Genomic DNA, 23,423 nt, shown 5'->3' on the forward strand with positions numbered 1-23,423 from the left:
GGACACCGTTTACCACGCCACCTACACCACCAGCTGCATGAACCAGGCTCAAAAACTGTATTCTCCAGTTTGGAGATTCTGGGATCGAGGCTTCCTGCCCTGCCTGCATACCCAGTCCATACAGCTGCTACAGAAAGCATGGGATCACAGAACACCCCGAGCTGGGAGGGATCCGCAAGGATCACCGAGTCGCACCCCTGGCTCTACCACTCCAAATCCAAACCCTGTGTGTCTGAGAGCAGTGTCCCAGTGCACTCTGAGCTCCGGCACTCAGGCTGTGCCCACGGCCCTGCACAGCCCATTCCATGCCCACCGCCCTCTGGGGCAGAGCCTTTCCCTCACCCCCAGCTGCCCTCCCCTGACACAGCTCCATGCTGTTCCCTCGGGTGCAATACTGACCCCCCAAGCCACATTCACCTCCTTTAAAATCAAGTTTGTGTCTCTTTCCACCCCCTGGGATGATCTGCCCATCAGTAGGGCTGGATAGGACTGAAAAATGACCTCCTACCCACAACACGTTTTTGCGCTATGTTGGAAAGTTGAAAAATGGAAACACTGTTTTGCCAGAGATTCTGTGAAGACCTCGAAGTCAGAAATGCAAGTTCAAATGGTCATTTTCCATAGGTGAGCAATCTAGCAAGCGGGTGGCAAAATAACCTCAACAAACTCCAAAGCACTGTGTCTAAAGAAAAGCCACACTAAGAAAAAGAGAGTGCTTGTGCTGCCTTCCCTCCCAAGCTCTGCTCTCCAAACAGGCCGGTACGCTTTGGCACTCGCTCAGCAGATAAAACTCTTGACACCAACAGCTGTAGCCCTGCCAAGGTGTAAGCAAACAAAACCGGGCCGTGCCACGAGGATGGGAGGCTGCACAACTGGCAGCGAGACTAGCCTGATGGGCAAACCCTAATTTTCTAGCATCCTGTTTCATGACACACATCCAAACAGAGTTTCTTTGGCCCTCCTTTTTGCCTCCCTCCTTTTGCTAATGATACACTCCGAGTAAATTTTCACTTAAAAATGACTAAGCTGCGAGGCCATTAAGGAGCTATTTCTCACTTCCCACAGCTGTGATTCAGAGCTAAATCTGAGATTAACTGTTAGTCACCACACTCACGCTAACAGTCAAGTAATAACTAATAACCCAAATCACATGACATTGCTCTGAAAGGCCTTTTAAAGTACCAAAGCCTACAAGCACTGCAATCAAAGTACAAGTTCAAGGCAGAGGATATCTCTAGAGAAGTATTAACACAGGCCCTAAACCCCTTATCTTTCGTGGGCATGTACAGCTGCAAGTTTATCTAAAATACCTGATTTCAGATAGAAAAGGTCTTTTCATTTTTAAAGACTACTTAAAAACACCCTCCAGGATCAACATCAGCCCAGTAAAAAATGCAAGTATGCCAATATTCTCCTGAAAATCCTGAGGAAAAACAAAATCCTTGTGACCTAAATCTAACTCGCAGCTGCAATGCACATGTCTGGATAGCTTGGGGTCTCCAAAATTGTTCCCTGTATGGCCTGAAATCTCTTGCAGGAGCTGCCCAAGATGCATACAGCTGAAAACCTGTGCCTGAGTGATGGATTTTGGCACAGGCTGTAACTGGCTGGCAGCTTCTCTATGACTTCACTGGTGTTGCCCAAAGAACAGATGAGGCCGGATGCTATTGATCCAGGGGTCAGGCAGCAGGAGAACAAATGAGCCACTTGTCCTACGAGAAGGAAAACGACGAAGCTCGTAGGGCCGTCCAGGCAGGGACCACTTGCCCTGCAGAAAAGCACAGCCGCCCTTTCCAGCACACAGCTCCTGGGGCCGGACCACACTGATCACTTTGTTCCCCATCCCCTGGGTGACTCAACCTCCCATGGAAAGAAAGAGCCATTCATATTTGGGAGCCTGCAACTTTTTCTGTCCTTTCTTGAATGAAATTCCCCCAAATGAACAGTGCTGCTTTCACAGGACAGAGAGTGGTTCACAGCCAGTGGCTGCTGGTATGCTGGCAGCCCTGCAAAACACACAAGTTAGTGAAACGGCAGAGAGAAACAGACCAAGGAGGGAGCATTCAACAGCAAAGGACTTAGAAAAGAAACAGAGAGAGAGCTAGAAGAAACAATAACAGTTGAAACAAGAGTGTATTGTGATAGTCTCATGACATCTCCTTGATCTTCAAAGACAAAGGAAATCAAAAAAGTAAAAACATAAAATAATACAAGGGATATCAGACAACCTAAGCAGGTGACAAGCAATTAGGAAATGGTCACCGTTTACCACGACGGTGCAACGAGTGTGTTTCAGTGTGTTTCAGAAAGCACACTGCAGCTGTAAGCCCAGTCCTGATGGGTGCACCAAGGCCACGCTGTGCCACTTCACCAGCCTCAGCATCTGCTCAACGAGCTCTGCAGAGCTGCTCTGAATATAAACACCCTTAGAGATGTCTGAAGATCTCCCAGTCGATTTCTTTATATTTAAAACAGGAGTAAAAAATAAGGAGACAAACAAGCTTTTATGACCTCTTTTTGCTTATTTCACATTGGTTCACAATCAGAACGATAAAGCTGTACAAACATTACTGAACAGCTTGTGATACCACAGTCCATCTGAACTCTGCCCCGTGGATGCACTTTTTTCAACAGTTTTTAGGCAAAGAAATGAACCTTTTTTCATATTTCCTCAGTGCTGTTCATCTGATCTTGCAGGTTTTTCCTTTTTTTTTTTTTTTTTTTTTTTAAGTAAACTGAAGAAAAGATCACAATCTTTTTTACGTGTTAATTTACCTTTAAACAAGAGCCCATAACTTGTACACGTAAGCAAAACTGAACCTTCAGAAGTTACAGCTTCGGGATCTGCTGGGCTACTGGAAGAGCTCCTCCATGAAGCCTAAAGAGGATGCTGTGTGCCACACCGCTCAGGCTCCCTCACAGAGCCTGCAGATGACAAGGCTGCAGCATTTACCCCAAAGCAGGCGGTTTCACGAGGGGCTTTCATTCCGCCCACAGCATCTTTAAAGATATCCAAGGAGAAAGCTGGACGCCTGCCCGCTGCCCAGCGCTGCCTCGTCCCATGTGTGTCGCTCCCAGCTGGGCTCAGACAGATCTCCCTCATGCTTACCAAACACCTCGATTCCACGCGGAATTCTGAGCTGCACCTCCCACACACTGGTTTTTTGTGGAAGGAGCGAGCTGTGCAGCCGGTTGCCCTGGCAAAGGGACGGTCCCTAAGGACACAGCCGTGCCTGTGGGCTGGGGCTGCCTCTCGGGGCACACTGCACCGCCTGTGTCCTTCTGCTTGCCGTAAGAACACTGCTCATGCAGAGAGGAACCAAGCAGAGGAAATGCCAGCGGTGCCACAGGTGTAGGGAGAACAAGCTGCTCTTTCGTCGGAACTGAAAGAACTACTGAGCCATGAATGCTGCACTGTGCAATAAACAAGGGCTGCTCCACCGCTCCACGTTACTCACTGCAATTACTTTAAGGTACGCTTACTCCCGAGAGTAAGATTTCACCATACGGGCACACGGGAGGCTTATATAAGGCGTGTTAAGGTCGCCATTAAAGATTGTTCTTTCTCTCCAAAAGTCACCTCCGAGAGGGGTCAGGAATAAGCACTGCCCGCTGTCAATGAGGTCTTTGAACTGAAGGAAACTCAGGCACGGGGAGAACTTCATGCCTCTCACAGTGTCACAGGCAGAAGCAAAGGGAGCTGCCACCATGTTAGCAGCAAAAGAAAGAATCCCCATATCGAGTGCTGGGTCATATCCAGAGCCAAGGGGCCTTAGTGATTTTTAAAGGTAACACATCAGAGATCAAAAATCCTAAGCTTTCTTCTTTGCATCTTACCATAAGCTCACATTAATAAATGGCTGCTGGGTGAAAATAACCTCAAACTCCACGCAGCACGCAGGGTGAATGTGTTTTAAGTGGAGGGCTTTCGGGCGCTCAGTGTGCAGAATGGGGAGCAGTCGTGTCACCTCAGCTCACCTTAGAGCTGCACCGCTGCACCTTTCCACAGCGGGCAGCCAAGCAGTGCCGCCCACCAAACCCATTTCTGACACATCAGCGGGCAGCGAACCAAGCTGGAAGAACCCACTCTCACCCAGGAGCGTACCTGAAAAGCCGCACCTCCCGCAGGACGAAGAAGAATGCATCACCCACACCACGAAGAATTGGTGGAATTTTAAGAGGAGAGGAGGACGGAAAGAAGCAGGCTAAGGAAGAGGAAAAAGAAGGACTATGCCGGCAGGGTCTCGGCCAGGTGGGTGACGCTCCCTTTGCCACTCTCGGATTCAGCACCGCGCTCCGAGCTGCGACAGCCGGGCGCCCGGCCGCAGGCGCGCACTGCGCTCCTTTTCTCAGCAAAAGCTGGGGTGCAGCGCAGCGCTCCGCGTTGCAAGGCGTGACCGACACCGCCCCCGGCCGGGCACCGCATCGCTGACGGGACCCGTCGCAAAGCCCTGCGGTCGGCGAGCCCCTTTCTGCGCTCCTCGGGCAGCCCGCGCGCAGCTGTCAGGCGCTCAGCATCCCTGTGACGGCAGGGTGCAAAGATCGGCCGCAGCCAGCCCGGCTGATAAAGGTCGTCCCGCCGCCCGGGGCGGGGGCGAACGGAGGGGCCGCTCGGAGCCCGTCTCCAGCCACGAGAACGCCGCGCCCCGCACCCTGGGCTGCCGCCCCCGAAACGAAGCCCTCTCCCGCTCCCCGCTCCCCGCACCCCGGGACGCCGAAAGCCGTCGCCTCAGCGGCTCCGGGAGCCCCGAGGGAGCGGCCCCGCGGCGGAGCGCGGCCCTACCGTCTGCTGGCTGCTCAACATGGTGCCGGGGCACGGCACGGCACGGCACGGCACGGCACGGCACGGCACGGCACGGCAGGCAGGGCCCGGCGGGCGGCAGCGGGCTATAAGGGCTCCCGCGACACGTCGCTCTGCCCCGGGCCGGCCCCTCTCGACCTCAGCCCTCCTCCGTCTCCTCCTCCCGCCGCAGCCACCGACGTGGCGAGGGACGGAGGAGGAGCGGCTCCGTGGCCCGGCGCTGAGGCGTTCCCTCGCGGCCGCCTGCGGGGATGCGGAGCGGCCGGCAGCGTGCGCTTCGCTCGGCACCGCTGCTGTGCGTGCTGCGGGTCGGCCGTCCCGGCGAGCGCGGCACGGAACCGCGGCACGGAACCGCGGCACGGAACCGCGGCACGGAACCGCGGCACGGAACCGCGGCACGGAACCGCGGCACGGAACCGCGGCACGGAACCGCGGCACGGAACCGCGGCACGGAACCGCGGCACGGAACCGCGGCACGGAGCGGCCCTTCGCGCCAAGCCGGGATGGAAATGTGTCATTCCCTGAAGCCTGGTTGTTTATAAACGCGGGGTGACTATTTGGGATGCGCCCTTTTGGTTTTGGCTCGGCTTGGTGCGGAGGTGCGGGTGAAAACGGCCTCTGAAAGCTTGCCTCTGCCCAAAAGGTGGGACTTGTCCTCCTACCGCCATGGTGGGAAGGTCTCCTGCTCAGCACAGTAACCGTGGGTGCGTTCGGGGAGGATTGGGCCCGAGGGAAGGATTGGGACTGCAAACAAAAAGTAGTAATGGTTGCTGTTTTGCTTCACGACTCATGAAGTTCGAGTCAGCAGCCTCAGGATCACCCCTGAGGGATAACGGTACTGCCGAAAGCCAATCCGCCGTTCGGGCCCTCAGTGCTGGGCAGTTCACTCTGCAAACACTAGGAAGATTGGGAAGAAATACGCAGGAGTCCTCTGCCGTGTAAAACCCATCGGGTGAATACCACGCCTGAGGGCTTTTCAGAAAATCCACAACTAACCTGTGGAACTTTCCACTGCTGAAAAAAGCCCAGAGCCCAGGACTTTGCCAGACCAGAGGACAGGCACGGTCCCTGTGGAAAGAAACCACACAGTACCCTCCTTGGGATGACCTGCAAGCCAGTGGTAAAGGAAGAAACACTCACAGTGGGTGTGTAATTCCACACGTGATGGCTTGGATTCTTCCTGGGGATGCACAGCCCCATCCAGCATTGCTCTTGTTCTCTGACCACTTCCTCCGTTCCCCAGTCCCTACCCATGAACCCAGCCCACAGCTGTGAGGACAACTATGCAAACAGGGCTGTTTCCCCACTAAGCAGGAGATAAGTGACTTCTAATATCTCCAAAAGAACAAGCGCTCTCCCTAGTTCCAATATGTGGATGAGCATGGGAACCATGGGCATCTGCTGGTACCTGTTCCTCACGCTACTGCCAGTGTGTCCATCACCGTAAAAATACTCCTGTTTCATCTCTGCCCTTCTTCCCAGAAGAGCTTAAGATGGCAGAGTCTTAGGATGGCTTGAGTTGGAAAGGGCCTTAAAGATGCTGGTGCCGTGAAAGATGCCCCTAAAGGAAAAAGATGGTGAGCATTTGCCAAGCTTCTGAGATGTGTGGGAGAAAGATCGAGAAAACAGGAAACCCCAGAAGAGGGATGAAAGATAGTGGTGTAAATGTAGTTCCTCAGATGGAGAAGGAGTGGGGTCAACTGTGGGGACGGAGGAGCAGGGATGACTTGGAGGTGAAGGAATGAAGCTGGAAAGATGTAAGGAGGCAAGGAACAACCAAGTCCTGAAGCCACACAGCTATTACAGTGTGATAGCTGCACTAATCCATGGTGTAATTCCAATTAAACTCATCGCATTACATGTGAGATTAATTTGACTTAATAATACCAAGGTGATATTTTAGCCTCTCTCATTTCATACCTTTCCTCAGATTGCTTTTTTTTTTTCCTTCTCCCTGGTTGTCCAGCTGCAGATTAAGTTCCTGCCATAAAAACAATACGGCACAGCTGGAAGAGCAGACAACCAAGCACAAACACATTATCCATGGGAAAATTATGGCCTGGTACAAGGGCAGGGTTGAAGGAACCCTCCCACGACCATTGCCCAACCAGAACACAGGCTATGCCTTGTCCTGTTGAGGACATCTGCAGAAGGACATGCTAGATGACAAAGCCTGGGAGTGCACAGCAAATGGGTGTTGCTAAGCTCTCCCTCAAGCACAGTGGCAGCCAAACTTGACTAAAGCTGCTTGGTCTGTTTAGCTGGTGCTCAGAAGTGACTTGTTGCCATTTCCGAATCAGAGTACCAGAGTGGGCATCTCATCTCTTCTTTATGTGTGGATTTGAATAAATTTGTCAACACGAGAGCTTCAGAAGTGGTCAAATGTTGAGCTGGCAGGCAAAATGTGAAATCTTGGGGAAAGCACGAGTGATTCCAAATTAACCACAGCTGTCATTGTATTTGTGGCTCTGCTCTACAGGAACACAGCAGCATGTGTAATTATCTCCGATGAGCTAATTACACATCTTAATTTCCTGTAAAGGTTTATTTTTAGGGGATTTTCTGTTTGCTTTGTTGGATAAAAATACACAGTATTGCCCTCATGTGGGATTAATTTTAAATACATGTCTTTACACCCCTACCACGTCACCTTTCCTTTGTGTATCTTCAGTCATAAAAAACATTTAAAACTGTCTGGCAGACAACAGGAAGAAAAAGAAACTGTAAGAAGGGCTCTGTGAAATTAAAGGCACCCCTCCTCACAGGGCAACTGGAGCCAGCATTCCAGGTGCAGCCTCACCGGCGCTGAGCAGAGGGGGAGGACCAGCTCCTTCAGCCTGCTTTGTCTGGGGCAGCACAGGGTACCATTAGCCTTCTTTGTGGCAAGGACACTGTAGGCTCACGTTCAGCTTGGTGACCTCCAGCCAGGGCCTTTTCTACAAAACTGCTTCCCTGCTGGGTTGCCACCAGCATGTCCTGGTGCCTGGGGTTGTTTCTCTGCAGCTGTGGCTCTCCCTGAACTTCATGATGTTCTGGTCAGTCCAGCAGGACTAGTTTTAGTGAGGACATTTTTTGAAGAAAAAAGAAGTTCTTTCCTGTTAAAAATTAACAGAAGAAAGGTAAATGGGAAAAGACAGAAAAAGTTGTGCCGCTACGTAACAGGAAAAAGTAGCATGAAGTGCAGTGTAACACCTCCATGTCTTCCTCAGATATCAATCAGTGAGACAGTGAACAAGTCAATGTTATCTGTTTGTTGCATCACTCCTCATTTCACATTTCATCAAAGATACCTCCTTTCTAGGAATTAAACTGACTATGCATGACCTTCCCGAGAATCTGAGCAAGTTAGAAATATTTTGCATTAAGATGAAGATTTTTTCCTCCTCTTTTTCCCCAAGTACGTGCAGAAAGGGGTAGGAAATTCTTTCAACATCTAGTAACAAAAAAACTGCATAGCTGTTGCCTCCAGATTTAAGTTGCATGTTCTTTTTGAGAAGATAATAGATGATACAGAAATTAAGGAAAAATAAAAGGAAAAATCTAGGTGATTCTCTCAAGAGACACGTGAATTAGCAGCACTCAATTAATTTTCATTAAAGAGCCTCTCAAGCTATTCAATGAGCTACAAGAGCTCCAGCCTACCGCAGTCAACAAAAGAAGCAGCACCAGAGCAAGGCAGACAGAGGGTCAAAAATCTCTCCAAATGGAGAAAAGGGCACTCGAGCATCCTCCCTGCTCAGTGAAAAACAGCCTTGTGAATGATTAGGCAACTTCTGGGCCCTGTTACGTATGCTGGAGCGTTAAAGGGAATGTTATTATTTGCGAGTGTTCTCATTCTGCTCGCAGGATCGGAGACTTTTGTTCCTCTCCTTACTGGGAGGGGGCAGATGCAGGTTGTTCACTGGATATCTGCCCTTGTGCACAGAGAATAGGGATTATTCAGCACTCCTTCGGAAAGTTTATAATGCCCTGATACTCTGATCTCAGAGAGGCAATAAATCTCTAGACAAACAGCTCTCTTAAGAGCCCATTGTGCAACCTACTGTTTCACTAACAGGACCCACAGAGAGGAAAATCTATATATAACTCCACCAAACAGGCCCTGTGAGCCACTGCCTGCAAGGTGTTCGCTACAGATGTACAGAGCTTCCTGCTCACAAACTCACCACAACACCTTCACAACCAAAAATCTCACACAGCATAAACCAAGAAATTGCTTAAAAGCATCAGTACACGCTTAGAATCTTAGGATCATAGAATCACAAATGTTGGAATAGACCTCCAAGATCATCTTGTCCAATTGGCCACCTCCCACCAATATTTTCCCACAAAACCATGTCCCTTGGTACCACAACTAAATGTTTCATGAACACCTCTAAGGGATGGTGACTCCACCATCTCCGCTTGCTCACAGAAGGAGATGAGGTTGGTCAAGCAGGGCCTGCCTTTCATGAACCCATGCTTGCTGAGCCTGATCCCCTGGCTGTCCTGCATCTGCCATATGATCTCCCTCAGGATGATCTGTTCCATAACCTTCCCTGGCACCGAGGTGTGGCTGACAGACCTTTAGTTCCCCAGATCCTCCTCGTGACCCTTTTTGTAGATGGGAGTCACACTGGAAAGCCTCCCAGGCTTCTCTCCAGGATTCTCTGGGACCATGCTGGTTGACAGAAACTCTGGCAGATGGTGGAAATGGCTTGACAGTCACCTGAGCATCCTTGGGTGGATCCCATCCAGCCCCATGGACTTGTGACAGTCCATGTGGAGTAGTACTTCTCCAGCTGTTTGTTTCCACCTATATTGTGGGTGGTTTATCCTGCTCCCCATTCCAAAATTCCAGGTCAGGAGACTGAGTAACCCGAGGATAATTGGTCTGACTTTTAAAGACAGATGTAAAGAAGGCATTGAGAGCATCAGACTTTTCCTTACCCTCAGTGGCCACATTCCCTGCTGCCTCCAGTAAAGGAAAGAGATTCTCCTTAGACCTCCTCTTATTATTAATATATCTGTAAAAAAAGGGTTTTTTTGTTCTTTTTTACTTGAATGCTTGCAAGCCCAGCATGACTGCTGGTCTCCTCGACACTCAGTTCAACATGCCTGGCATAACTGTTTACCAGCAACCAAATATTTTGCCACTCACAGCCCTTACCCACCTGCAGGGAGGCAGTAGTGGAAACAGGACATAACATTGCTCATAGGAGTGGATCCTCCCTAAAGGCATTGCAGCCTTCAGGAAGTAGGGAGGTATCCTCTGCAGCACTCTCCCACCTGAAAGACATAAAGTGGGTGACTGTCCCTCATTTTGCATGACCACATACTCTTAAATTGTTGCATGACTTCCCTCACCGTGCTGATATCTAGCAGCAGAAGCATTGCCCACATTAACACTGCAGCCTCAGAAGGAGCCCACAAATCAGTTGCAGTGTTACCAGTCATGCCATTCCCATGGTGGCTCCCATCCGCTCCGTGCTGTACATTTGGGAAAGTAGAAGCAGAGGGTGGAGGAGACCGGAATGATGGCCAAGCTCAAATCTGTGTGCCATGGAGGCTGCATACCAGACTACGTGAACCCTATGAGCAGTTCTCAAACTACTCTACCACGTGATGTCTTCTCTCTTTCATTTGCTTTCCTAAAACTGCGGAACTCACAGATGATGGCTTCAGCTTGATTGGCTTGCTTAAACATGAGCGTCTTGCTCTGATAATGGAGACAAAGATGTTCAGCATAGTTTCTTCGTGTCTTTTCTTAATTCACTTCATGTTTTCTGCTTTGTGCTTCCTGCACTTCCACGTTTCTCCAGTCCAGAGCTGCTGCAGCACTCGTATAGAGCCAGTATGGTGGCCAGGCCCAGGCAGAGCACAAGAACAGTGCTTCTTCTGCAAACAGTGAGGAAAAGACTTTGCAGAACACAAACAGCGCCAAGAAGCTCTAAGGCGGGAGCCCACAGGGGAAATCAGTGCAGAAACACCTAAGAACAGCAGACTCAGGCTTATCAGCAGGTGATCTGAGAATCAATGCAGACAGCAAAGTCCCAGGAGAGGCTTGTCACCCCAGCTATGGGGTATTGCTCAGTCACTGGGAGGTTAACGAATCCTGCTCACCAAATACAGAGTGTAACATTGGCACCTTTCAAAATTAAGAGTTCCACAGATGAACAAGTGTAAGCCCTTTGGCATCATCCCTGTAATCTGTCATGCCCACAAAGATACCAGCTCCGATACTGAACTGCCCCAACAAGCAGTTGCTGCTTGTGTACATCTCCACATGGCTTTTCATAAACAGTTTTTTAATCCTGAATAAAATACAAGTTTGTATCTGCAGCCCTAAAACTTTGCTTGCAAGACATTAAATCAGAAAGTTTTATGAAGTACTAAAGCAAAGCACAGCACAGTGTGTTGGAAGCTTGACCACAGACATGGGCTGGAAGGGCACTGGCTGCTGGCATGAGCAAGTTGGCCTCTTAGTAAGAGCAGGAAACATTATTTTTCCTCTTGTTCTGTAACTCAAAAATGCAGGATTATCCCCAGCACTGGGAAAGCTGCTCAAGAAAAACAAAAGCTCCAGAAGTTACGAAAAATCAGCCACAGAAACTTCCAGTCTCAGCAACACCCGCTGCTGCTGGGGACTGCTGCAGCCAGCCAGAAATCTTACGTTCAGAACCAGTTTGCCAAAGATTTCACAATGCCAGAAAGGAATCCGAGCCAGAAGCATGATTTGTACTAACATACTTTTTTGTATCTTTAGAATGCTATACAAAAGTCGGGAAAACAAAAAAGCACCTCTCTTACTTTGGAAGAAAGGGCAATCAACATTCTCCTGTCACCCGGGCAGAATATATATTAAACTTCAGCTTAAGTTCACCAACGTGTTTTCATCCTTCTGTACAGGACGACATCACAGAACAAGGGTGAGGAGAGAGCGTTTTAACTCGCTGCCATCTTTATACCCACCTCCCCCTCTAATGGAGGAGGCTTCCCAGCCACCGTCATGCAGCTCTGACCGACTGGCACACGCTGCCTGCTCTCCACCCACACCTCAGAACTCATGCCAAACAACTCAGATCTGCGATTTCCAGGACATTTTTTAGTCACTGCTCCTTGGTGATGCAACCGCTAATTTTCATCATCGCGATTTTCCTACACACCCTCTGCTCTACAGCTGACAGCTCCAGCGGATCCCAGCTGGTCTGGCTGTTGGGATGACGGCCCCACACAGCAAGTCCACGTGCAGCAAGTCCCATAATCGTTAGACAAAGGGTGGCAGTGCACATCCTGCAATTACACAGCAGGTTCTTTTGTCCTGTTCTTGAGCAGGTACCAATGTTACTCTCACCCTTCCAGCACCACTCAATACCTGCACTCCTGAACTGTTGTGGCAGGGGTCCTTCCTTTTTCTCATCAGACTCTTTATTTTTATTTCTCTTTTTTTTTTTTTTGTCTTGTCTGCCTTCAAAAACCAACACAACTTTTCAGATTTCTCTACCTGCTCTGTAGAGCTGTGTTTTGCAGGCAGGCTGCAGACTCTCCTTGCATCTATATGGCATGGCTGCAATAGCAACCAGGAGGTTGATTTTACCAGGAGGAGGATTTTACTCCAAAGAGCTGACAGTTTAATCAGGTTAAAAACCCAAATCATCATCCAGGCAGGTGTGAGGCTCCAAACCACAACTGGAGCACCTCCACATCCCAGAGTGGGCACCAGGCTTTGTGTGCAGCTCTGCCTGGTGAACTAGCATGGAGACATCTGGGAAAAGACAACTTGCATAGCAGAGGAGCTGGTGCTCATCACACCCTAGGAGTATGACACAAGGGAAGGGGTATTTATCAGCAAAACACCAGCAGAAATAGCCAGCAATTTCTGTCTGACTGATTTCCCACAGTTGTAGATCTCACCATGGAGGAATTCAGCTAAGGCAAGGCTTTGACACTGCAGATTGTTTTGCCCATAGAAGTTCAGGTTTCTTTGCAGTCACCTTGAATTATCATTTAGTAACAATCGATTTTACAAAGCAAATGGACTTTTTGAAACAAAAGGCAAGGGTTCTTATCATTTTGTGATGCCATATTGCAGTAAAGATATTTATTTATTGAGTGTAATTTTCTGCTATAGATATATCACCTTTGCCCTGTGTGATTTCTTGTCCCTTTCATAGACTTTGGCCCCTACCTTTTCACCTTTACAGTCCTGGAATAAAGAGCTCAGTTCCTGGAGTTCATTTGCACAGACTCCTTTGCCCTACAGACTGCTGCATTCTGGGGGCTCAGGTGAGGAGGTTTAAAGCCATGGGTGTCTTCTTCCAAAAGCAGCAGAAAAATGCATGAAATAGACAGCCTGGTATCTTTGTGGATAAAACTGTCAACAAAGCAGTCACAGCAGAAGAGTCAGAGAGAGATTAAGGAAAAGCCAAGGAAAAGCAACTTTTCTAGGGGCAGCTAGTGTTAGAGATAGACAAGCACAGGCAGGTAGCAGTCAACTCCCATCACAACATTTTGAGGTTTAAGTTCATCCTAATCCTCTTGCAAAGGAAGGAGTATTGCAAGAGAGCAGCTTCTACCTGTCCCTTCCCTTCTTCAAACTCCAGGCAGTTATGAACATGAGTGCCAAGAATTTTTTCCTAAATACACAGTGAATTTATACACAATCCTATGGTCTTTGGCTTTGTCATTCACCCAGTTTTGTCTGCCTTTCCTTTTGTGCAAGGGCAGATGGTTTGGGACCTGCACCATTCTTTTTTAAACTCATTTTAGTTGTGATTTTTCCACTGTAGGCCGTCACGTCTGTTGTCAGGCAGCATCTTCCAGCCAAGACAGACAGAGCCACCAATGAAGAAGATAAATGACCTTCCTGCAGAAAACCATCTGAAGGAAAACCCTTAATTTATTCCTTAAAAGACTTCAGGTTTGGCAAACTTTATTTCAAGTTTGTAATTTTTAGAATTACTTTGAGAAGTCTTTTTTGCCACTCTCCTAGAAAAGCCATTGTTAATAACACGAGATGAGCTTCACAAAATTAGGCTGTCATTATTTACTGTCTTATTTACTATTTTATTTACTGTATTATTTACTATTTATTTACTATTATTTTCTAGTTGTGAAACACTTTAGGTGCTTTATCCAAGCATTTTTAAACCTCCGCAGTGTCTTTGAAAATATATATTGCATACAAGGAAATACTAGAAAAGAAGGTCTCTTTCTTAACTGTTTCTTTTCATTTCAAGTCCCCAAGAGGACACCCAAGCCCACCTTGCCAATTGCTCTCTAGGAGTCTCTCAGCAAAGGAACAGGGAGTGATATCTCTTCCCACGAACCTTAAACATCGGTTGAATCCATGGAACAAAAGGGAAACAGGAAAAAAGCAATGAGAACAAGCACATCTTCAGCAACCCAGCAGAGCTGATCAAACAACCGTGTTGTTCCTGACAGCTGTGTCCTGGCAGCAAAAGCACACTGAGTGCTTTGTTTTGTAGTGGTTTTGCCCAACAGATGAGGACATTTCATAACAGGCTGCAGGTATGTCTCAAACACACCGCTGCCAATACACTCAATGGCATCCAGCCAGAAGTGGGTTGAGACAGCAGTTCAGTGGTTCACATCAGCTCACTTCCCTAAAAAGAGCATCCAGGGGTGGTGGAGTTTGTACACCTTGTCCTGGATGGCACTACATTGAGCACACATCTCGTGAAGGGGTGCTCCAGCAATCCACTCTCCCTTACTCTCAGTTCACCTTTAGAAAATCATTGGGAAACAAACAAACAAACAAACAAACAACCACCAAGGCACTAAGCAGAAATGATGAGGCACATTCTGCCTGCTGAAGAGAGACCCAGAGACTTGGCTAAACAGCACCTTTCCTGCTCTTACATTGTGTACCCTGGCTTCAGCAGAGCACCTTGCCCAGTCACAGTGCCGGACCAGCCGCTCTGTCCCTGTTGTCGCTGGGAGATGGAGAGAGAAGAGAATATTCTGTTTGCTCTGCTTTGTTGCATGACTTTGGCTTTCCCTCTGGGTTTCAGCAGGCACGTAAGCAGACATCCAAGACAAAAGGAAACAATTCAGCTGCAGTGGGCAGACACGTCTGTTCTCTACCTACACAGCAGTCACCTTCTGCTCAGCCTTTCTGAAGCAATTCTGTGCAAGTAGCTACCTACCTGTGCATTTTCCAGCCTAGAAAGAGAACCTTCTTTTTCTCCCCATGTCCAGGTCCAACATCGTGCACAGCTGCTGGACTGCCACAGTGAGTTTGCTGGGGTCTGACAACACTGTCAGGGAAAAGAGCTGGGTTTCTCAAAATGAGTTAAAACTGCAGTGATATTCATGCTACAGCAAAGAGATGCAGTTAAAAAGAACCTACTGACATACAGGATGGAAGCAATTTCTCTTTTACCATGAAAGCTGTCTCCTGTCTAGCTTCCTGATCTGAAGGCTACCCAGGAGAGCTTATGAAGAAGGTCACATGGACCTCTGCAGTTAGCTTTGTCTTTGGATGCCTGCAGCTCAAAGAACCACCTCCAGATTTGGGTTTTACTTCTTCCTCAAGCCCCACACCAAAAGCTGGTTTGAAATCAGCAGATACAACACCTCAAGGAAAAATAACCAACAACCAGGGGAAAAGGACTTGAACTTATACAGAATTAATTTGATTTACCATCTCTTCCTTGACTGACCAGGGACACAGGGTACACGGGCACACTGGAAGGGATGTTCATCACTGCTTTGGCAGGGGCATGTTTCATAAGCAGAAAGCACAAAGGCTAGCTGGACATACAGGAAGGGAGAAGCAGACATCTACTGCAAGGTGACACGTGAGCATCTCACCTGTCTCAGCTCTAGAAGAAGAAGTGTGCAGAGCGAAAGGGAGCACCTTCTAGTATTAACTATTCAGGCACTGAAAAATCCCTGGGGAACTTTCAGGCTGATGGATTTCCACTGGCTCCAGAGGAAAGACTTGCCGCTCTGCACCACACCAAGGCCTCCGAGGGATGGAGAAGAGCCCAGTAATTCTGGGTTATGCAAAAGAAGTCTGAACCCCAAAGGCATTACCACAAAGCCAACCCTTGGCAGGACTGCATATGCTTCATGTTGGAGAGGGCTGGAGGCACATGGCCCCAGGCACTAATTTATGCAGCAGCACTGGATCATCAAAGCAGGGAGTGTGCTGGCAACTCGGAACATTCCCATGTGTGTAACTGACAACACTCTAAATGTTGTACACAGATCTGTTACGCACAAACCCACACACAAAATGTGATCTGCGACCTGGTGAGAATTCTCCAGCTGCAGATGGGAGCAAAAGCACATAACCTCTGCAGTGCCACAGAAAGCAGCCCTCAGCCACACCAGTAAGTACAAAAACCTCACTTGCATAATGATTAACCTCTCCAGGAGGGAAACAAAAGGAAATCACATGGAGTTGGACCCTGTCTGAAAAAACAGAGCACAACTGTGATCATTTATGTTCATAAGAATTGAAGTGAAACCAGAGCCAGTACACAGGAGAAATGTTTCAGGTGAGGAGGAAAGCCAACAGGAGAGATTAAGAGAGATCAGCCCATCAGATCTGGCAAAGCAAGGGCTGAAATGAGATGCAAGTGTGGCCTGCAAAGATACCAGGCAGGTAGGTGACAATGTTGGAGGATGTACATAGGCTGGAAATCAGGAGAAAAAGGTTAACAGATCTTTTGGCAGATATACCAGGAAGCAGCAACTTGGAAATTTTTTGAAAATCAATAGGTGGACAAAGTTGTGAAAGACATTCAGGGAAACAGGGGTTGTGGAAGACCTATCTCAGCCCATGCTATTTTCTCCTCTGTAGTGTTAGGAGGACCATGGCATCCATGTGCTGAGAACAGCATACTGTTCATCTGTCAAACAGCCACTACGTGTCCATAAGCTGAACAGTAATGCTTCACAGCATGAAATGAAACACATCTAATTAAAAGCAGGAAAGTAACAGAGTGCAGCTGACTGGTTAGAGAGCCAACCAGTTACCTGTGCACTGACCAGAGATTTCTAGCACTAGAGGAGACAGGGATTACTGGTATGGCTGCTTGGATTTAAATTGCCAGGAAAAAAAAGCTGAACAATTGATTAAACTCTTCTTAGGCATGGAGGAGCCAACACTCAGAGGAGTAACAGTTTGCAAGGACTGCCCAAGGCAAACTGCAGTGCAAATGAGCCAGTTTTGTTCTACAGAGGGGATGAAACCTGTGGGTGCACAACCAGCTAGAAAAGCATTGTGATGCTCTCCTAGACAACATGGGGAGTGATGCCCACACCAAGGCAAAGGAAGCAGAAGCACTGATAAAGAACTTGTTGGGAAACTAGACATCACCCTCAAAGTGGAAGGAGTCCTACCAGAGTTAGATCTGAGGGCGGTGCTGCTCAGTCCTTTTCTAGAACAAAAATACAAGTTAATGTAACTTCCAGTACTTGAAGGAAGCTTACAAGCAGGAGGGGGGAGATTTCTTACACAGTCTCATAATGATAGGACAAGGGAGAATGGCTTTAAATTAAAAAAAGGGGAAATTGAGATTAGATGTTGGGAAAAAAATTCTTTACTCAGAGGGTGGTGAAGCCCTGGCAGAGCTCCCAGAGAAGCTGTGGGTGCTCCATCCTTGGAGGCTTTCAGTGCCAGGCTGGATGGGGCCATAGGCAGCCGGATCTGGTGGGGGCAACCAGCCCATGGCAGGGAATTGGGGCTGGATGATCTTTAGGGTCCCTTCCAACCCTTGCCATACTATGATTCTACAATAATGTAACTCCACCAATGTTAGAATACAAAGCTTTTCCTATTTTTACACGTTTTTACATAACCAAAGAGATAACATTAAAATGCCTCTAATAAGAGGAAGGAATATATTATACAGAGGATACTGTTTCTTTGAAAACCAACCATAGAACATCGATTGCTAATATTTTCTAATGCCATTAAGACTAACTCAAAAGGAAATACTTCTGACACTTTGGAAGGTAGAAAAAAAATCACTTAAGCTCTGCTTTTCCTGTTGGTAAAAGCCAAGGACAGCTGTCCCCTCAGGCTGTCATTAAACTCATGAAAACAATGGGCTGTTTGCCATTTGGATTCAGTCACTAGTGAATGGTCATCAGGGGACTCAACCTTCCCTGAAGAAGCTGGGGATATCAGCCCAGAGTCAGGGGGAATACAACAGCTGCTCAGACACTCAGCATCAAAGCAATTTCTCAGGTGAGTCAGGAGGAACATGCTTTTTTTCCATCAGGTTAGTCTGAGAGAAGCTTGTCTCATTCATTTAAAGTTAGAGACATGGAGATCCAGTTGGTGCTGATACTGGAGGCTTTCAGCAAGTTCCTCACCAAAGTGAGCATTACTTGCTCACCAAACTGAGCACACGTGATGAGATAGAAGCTCCTGGCAAAGCTGAACGATGGGCTGAACAGGAGGCTGAAGCAATCACTTTGTGAAACGAGTCCTGCAGGACTCCAATTCTGTGCCTGTCAACAGTGTGGAAAAGGGAAAACGTGACAATATGTGCTGAGGATCCAATGTCATCCCAGAAGAGAAGGAACTGCAAAAGTGCTTTAAAAGACACAGCAAGCATTTAAACTTAGGAGATTTGGGTTGCTCCTGGAAACAGCAAACTGAAGCATGGCAGGTAGAGGAAACTGGCAAAAAAACCCAACCTGAGCTGATCACCACATCCCAGGAGTGAGATAGAGGACACAGGAAGGACACACAGACGCTATGGCCCACTGCTCGCTACCCATGAAGGACAGCAGAAAATACATGAGATGCTCTTGGGAGTAGAAAACTAAGAAGAAAACAGCATTTTGCCCCCCTGAAGCCTGTGGTGCACCCTCACCTTGAATACAGGCAGCAAGTCCAGTTCAGTAAATATGAAGGTTACTCAGAAAGTAATGCCTCCTGCGTTATTCTGTTGGCCCCCGTGTCAGAGGATGTTGGTGGTACAGCAGTAGAGGCTGAACCTTCCCACCAATATCCCATTCCATGTTGCCATGTGACAGATGGCAGCAGAGGGGCAGTCTGACAGAACGGTGTCTGTCACGGAAGAGCAGATGAAGCAAAGCTGTGTCACTGAATTCCTCCATGTGGAAGACATGGCACCCACTGACATTTATCAATGCTTGCTGAATGTTTATGGAAACCAGCCAGTGGACGTGAGCATAGAGAGGCAGTGGCTGGTGAAACACTGTGAAACAGTGGGTCACCTCTGCTGGTCCAGATTTTTATGAGCACAGCATGCAGGCTGCCGGTGAAAATATAGAGCTGATGGTAGTGATTACGTTGAAAAACGCATGTATTGTAACTGAGAATTTGATCTATCAAATAGCGTTATTGTACTCTCTGTATCTGTTGTACTTTCCATGGAAATAAATTTTGATTTTGGAGTGACCTACATACCTGTGAGTGCGTGTATATCTATATAAAGGCACAAGATAAAACCAAGCCAAAAGTCCAAATAGCAATGACAACAACAAAGAGAACATAATGATTCCAGTACAAGGAACAAATAAGCAAGAGGTGCCTCCAATCAGAAAGAAAGTAGAAGTCATAAGAAGCACAGCTGGATGCAAGGAGATGAAATGTTGTCACTTCTTTCCCCATACGGATGCTCCAAGGACTCTGACGAACTGCTGCTACTTAGGACAAGACTGGAACAAGATCTGAATCACACAAAATGATTCAAGAACTGCAAGAATACATGCCAAACATAAACATTTGCATAATTTCTGACAATCAACTTTTAGCTCTGTTAATTGACACTGTCAGAAAGCTGTTACGTATTTAAATCTAGGCTGCTGTAGATGCAGCTGAATTTCCAGTCTAGCAGGTGGCAGGTTCAAATGAAAAGACAAAGCCACATCCCATTACAAGCCAACCTAAGGCTTTGGGTTTGGAAAGCAACAGGAGAGCCTTGTAGAAGAGAAATTCACTAAGAGCTATACAAAAAGCTAGCCATAGATCTGCTCTCCTTACTCTTACATCTCCCTTTCTGATTTGCTGCAGGATGAAAATTTTCCACTTCCCATCCACCAAAGCAGCACTGAAACCAGACAGGACTTTTGGCAACAACAAAACCCACTTCCACACCATGCACATAAGCAAAGCATGACCTCACCAGCACATGGCAACAGGGGTGATAAAGCTCTGGCATCAGGTCAACAAACTCACAAGAGAAGGAAAGGCTGGGGGAAATAATCTCCCCAGAAATCACCAAGTTAGAAGCTCTTGCTGGCTTGCCTGCTCCTGGCCAATTGCTGGCACTGAACTAGAGTGGTCTTACCAGTACAGACCATTTGCATTTGTACAGAGTTCTCTCTTTTTTGTGGACCATAACTGACTAACCTTCACTGAGGATAGAGGACAACAGTGCAGCATGGTCTGTGACTGAGCATCAGGAGCACTGCCTGTAATTTCATGTCCAAAAAAGCAAGAAGAGAAACGATTATTTCTTATACCAGCAACTACAAACTAAGTTTGTAAATTAACCTCCCTTTGCAAATGTATGCATTTGATAAAGTAACTGTTTAATAATACTTGTATTTAAAGTAATTTTTAAGAAGTGTGTGTATGGCAGGGTTGCTCTTCTTTTCCATTCCCAAGAAGTCCTGCTTAGTTAAAAAAAATTTACCATTTTTCCTATTCCTGTACAGGTATTTTAAACAAAGCAGTATCAATTGTTTTCTACCTCAATATTACAGACTTTGGAGAAATGAGGAAAGAGCCTTTGATCAAAGATATGAGTTCACTCAGGAAAGTGCTGCAGGCAAAGCTTTTATGTAGAGAATTAGAGAACTAATGAACTTACAGAAGACCCTCATGACTGAGTATCTGTTAGTATCTATAAAAGGACAGGTTAGAATGCATTGCATGAGGTTTGTTTCTAATTCTTCTTTATGAAATGAGCTTTGATTTCACATGAGAGAGTGATAACGTTTAAGAAAATAGCACTGCATCAGATCCTGGACCGCAGAGAAGGACGCGCATTGCTCACTTCAGAACGCAGGACACCTCCAGGCATTTGGTAATACCTGTGAAAAGCTTGCCAGGAGGCTATCATCGGTTTCAAATCAGTGCTCCTGGAAAAAAGAGTAAGTTTTCAACCCAAGTCAAAATAAGAAAGTGAAATGTCAATTAATGTACTTTAATATTAAGCATGCAGCAGTGCGAAGAATCAAAACACCAGGACACACTGCAAGGAACAGCAGTCTGCCAAATGTGTTTGAAGCAGAATACAGGCATGATGCTACATATTGCATTATTGTTGCTCATAAAACAGGCGAAGAAGGTGTGCAGTTTTATTTCACAGCACTGAAAATCTAAAACCAGTTATCCAAATTCATCCAGTCAGTCCCATAGTATCACAAAGTCATGTTGCATGCAGCGATCAGAGAGCTCCATGCCAGCCAGAATTACAGCAACAATACTTACTAGAAGGAAAAAATAAGTTTTCCAGAAACATTAGTAAAGCTGTAGACATCCAAAATTAAATTTATTTCAAGTGTGTTTAATGCCAGCATCCAAGAACACACTCTGTGTCTTCCATCAATGAAAGGTTCCAGTTTGGGTGAAGTTACACACGGAGTTGTCACTGGAGGCCTGAGGTGAGGGGTTCTGTTTGGAGCTCCGTGCAGAAGGCGAAGGCATCATTTTCCTTGCAGGGCTTTTCCAGGATGGGCCAACTTGCAGTGCTGTGAGAGGTGGCAGCCTGTTTGCATTGCCTTGCTGAGCCAGTGCCCAACTTCATGGAAATACATCGATCCTGCTTGGTTTTCCTTTTTAGTCTACGTACAAATTTATTTTTGGTTGCTTGCAGATGCGTGTTTTTTGTTCTTTTTAAATAACAGAGTCATCAGAAGTCATATCCCTAGCAGTCAGAATTAGTCACATGAACAAGTGCCCAGCACACGTAAACATCCCAACACAGCTGCTGCAGCAGTTGTGCAAGATTTCCGTGCTCAGTCTCTAATTATGCCAGCTGAGTGAGTGGGGGCAGCCTTTACATACAGATCACAAACCAAATTGCACATTTTCCCTCTCAGTTAACTGGTGATATCCACTGCAGGTACACCCGTTACACTAAAGACCCCTAAGGGTCAGACCCCTAAGCCAAGGCAAAACAGAAAACAGACTCTGAAGAGTCTGTTCCCTTGCACAGAGTTGTTCTACCAAGCTACCACCTTTAATGCAGAAACAAATGATGCCTCACCACAAAAATAATTGTTTGGTTCTTCCAACATATCTGGTTCACGATCTAAGAAAAAACAGGGCAATGCATTCTTCCTCTGCAAAGAACACAGTATCTTTAACACAGTGGGTAACAGAACAGACAAACGGAAACCTTCCACTTATCTCCAGCAGTAAAGCTTGCATTTCTTCTGTTCATATCGTGAATGATCATAGGATGACTCAACCAGAAAAAAAAAATGTTCAAAGGTGAATTTTCTCAACCTTACATCTGCTATTTACCAGATTTCACCACCTATACACAGAAGTTTCTTTCTTCATAGCTTTGTCTCAAACACTGCCTTACAATAAAGTTCGTAACAGGCACCTGTCACAGTAACTACATTCAACTGACTCAGTCTCAAAGCAGGATCACACTAAAAAGGAGACAAAGCTGATATAAAATGGCTGTAAAAGTCATATGCTGGAGCTGGCAATCATCCTGACCTATATTCCTGTAGGTGTTTCAGTACAGCTGTCCTCCCTAGCCACCTCTTCTGCTTCAGAAAAAGACCTGCAGAGCTAAAACATGCAAGAGTTCTACCAGGACATCAGTGCTAAAATATTCACTAGCTTTAATCAGTACTTCTGCTGAGCAGAACCACAGCCTCCATAGAAGTCAGTGCACTAAGGAAACAGAACCTACGTCCTACTCCGGGAAGAGTACTTAAGTTACAACAACAAAAACAGACAAACAAATCCTCATGGTGATTTCACTCATAAAATGATATCCTAAAAAACAGTTTTTCAGTTGCTCCTTAACTTACAAATATGTAAACTCAGAAGTGTTTTTATATAAGGTGTATTTGAAAAAAATAAAGTGACAGAAGTCCAAGTCCTCTAGGAAAAAAGATGAACTAAGCCTGCAATTACTTCTAAACTTTAAACTAGTTCAGGTTTCTCTCCCTTTTTCTTTCCTTTCCCTCCATCAGTTAAGTTTTCAGTTTTGCTGGTGAGGCTACCCAAGTAAATGAGGGTATAAATGTTTATAGTGCCTATGGCACTCCTGTGGTAACAGGTTATACCACCCTTTCACCCTCTCCCCAGTCAACACAGCAAAATACCCCTCACTTTATGGGCTGAGCTCTGGAGCACTTGTAATAGGGCACACATATGTCAGGAGCTACCAGCACCATAAAACCACACCTGCATTTGCTTTGGGACAGCCTGTTCAACCACCGTTCCCTTCTGGCCAACGAAGGGATTTTTATTTGACTTGCTGTATTTTGGACATTTCTGGACAGTTATCTTGATTTCTCTTTTTTCTGCTCTACTGTTGAACTCTGAAATACTTTCTCAGCAGCAAGTAAATCTGCTCTAAGTGCAGATACACTCAGAGATAGCCAGTACCTTTATGCAGTTAATTTCTTTAAAATCAGCTCAATTTCAAGAACAAGC

At 46.7% G+C, this 23,423-nt stretch overlaps 1 protein-coding gene across 3 annotated transcripts in view; it reads right to left on the minus strand.

Annotated features, from left to right (window-relative positions):
* Positions 1-23,423, minus strand: part of PAPSS2 (3'-phosphoadenosine 5'-phosphosulfate synthase 2) — a 41,479-nt gene that overhangs the window by 17,000 nt on the left and 1,056 nt on the right. The window contains exon 2 of one of the 3 annotated variants that reach the window (XM_090144703.1): positions 9,955-10,069. In XM_090144703.1, coding sequence (XP_090000829.1) covers positions 9,955-9,990 — 36 coding nt within the window. In that variant the 5' untranslated portion in view covers positions 9,991-10,069. Of the gene's footprint in view, positions 1-4,783; positions 4,939-9,954; positions 10,070-23,423 lie in introns of those variants that run through there. The other 2 variants (XM_090144702.1, XM_031602536.2) reach the window with 2 other exon arrangements.

This window comes from Phasianus colchicus, chromosome 8, assembly GCF_987193195.1.
Source record: "Phasianus colchicus chromosome 8, bPhaCol1.hap1.1, whole genome shotgun sequence".
NCBI lineage: Eukaryota > Metazoa > Chordata > Aves > Galliformes > Phasianidae > Phasianus > Phasianus colchicus.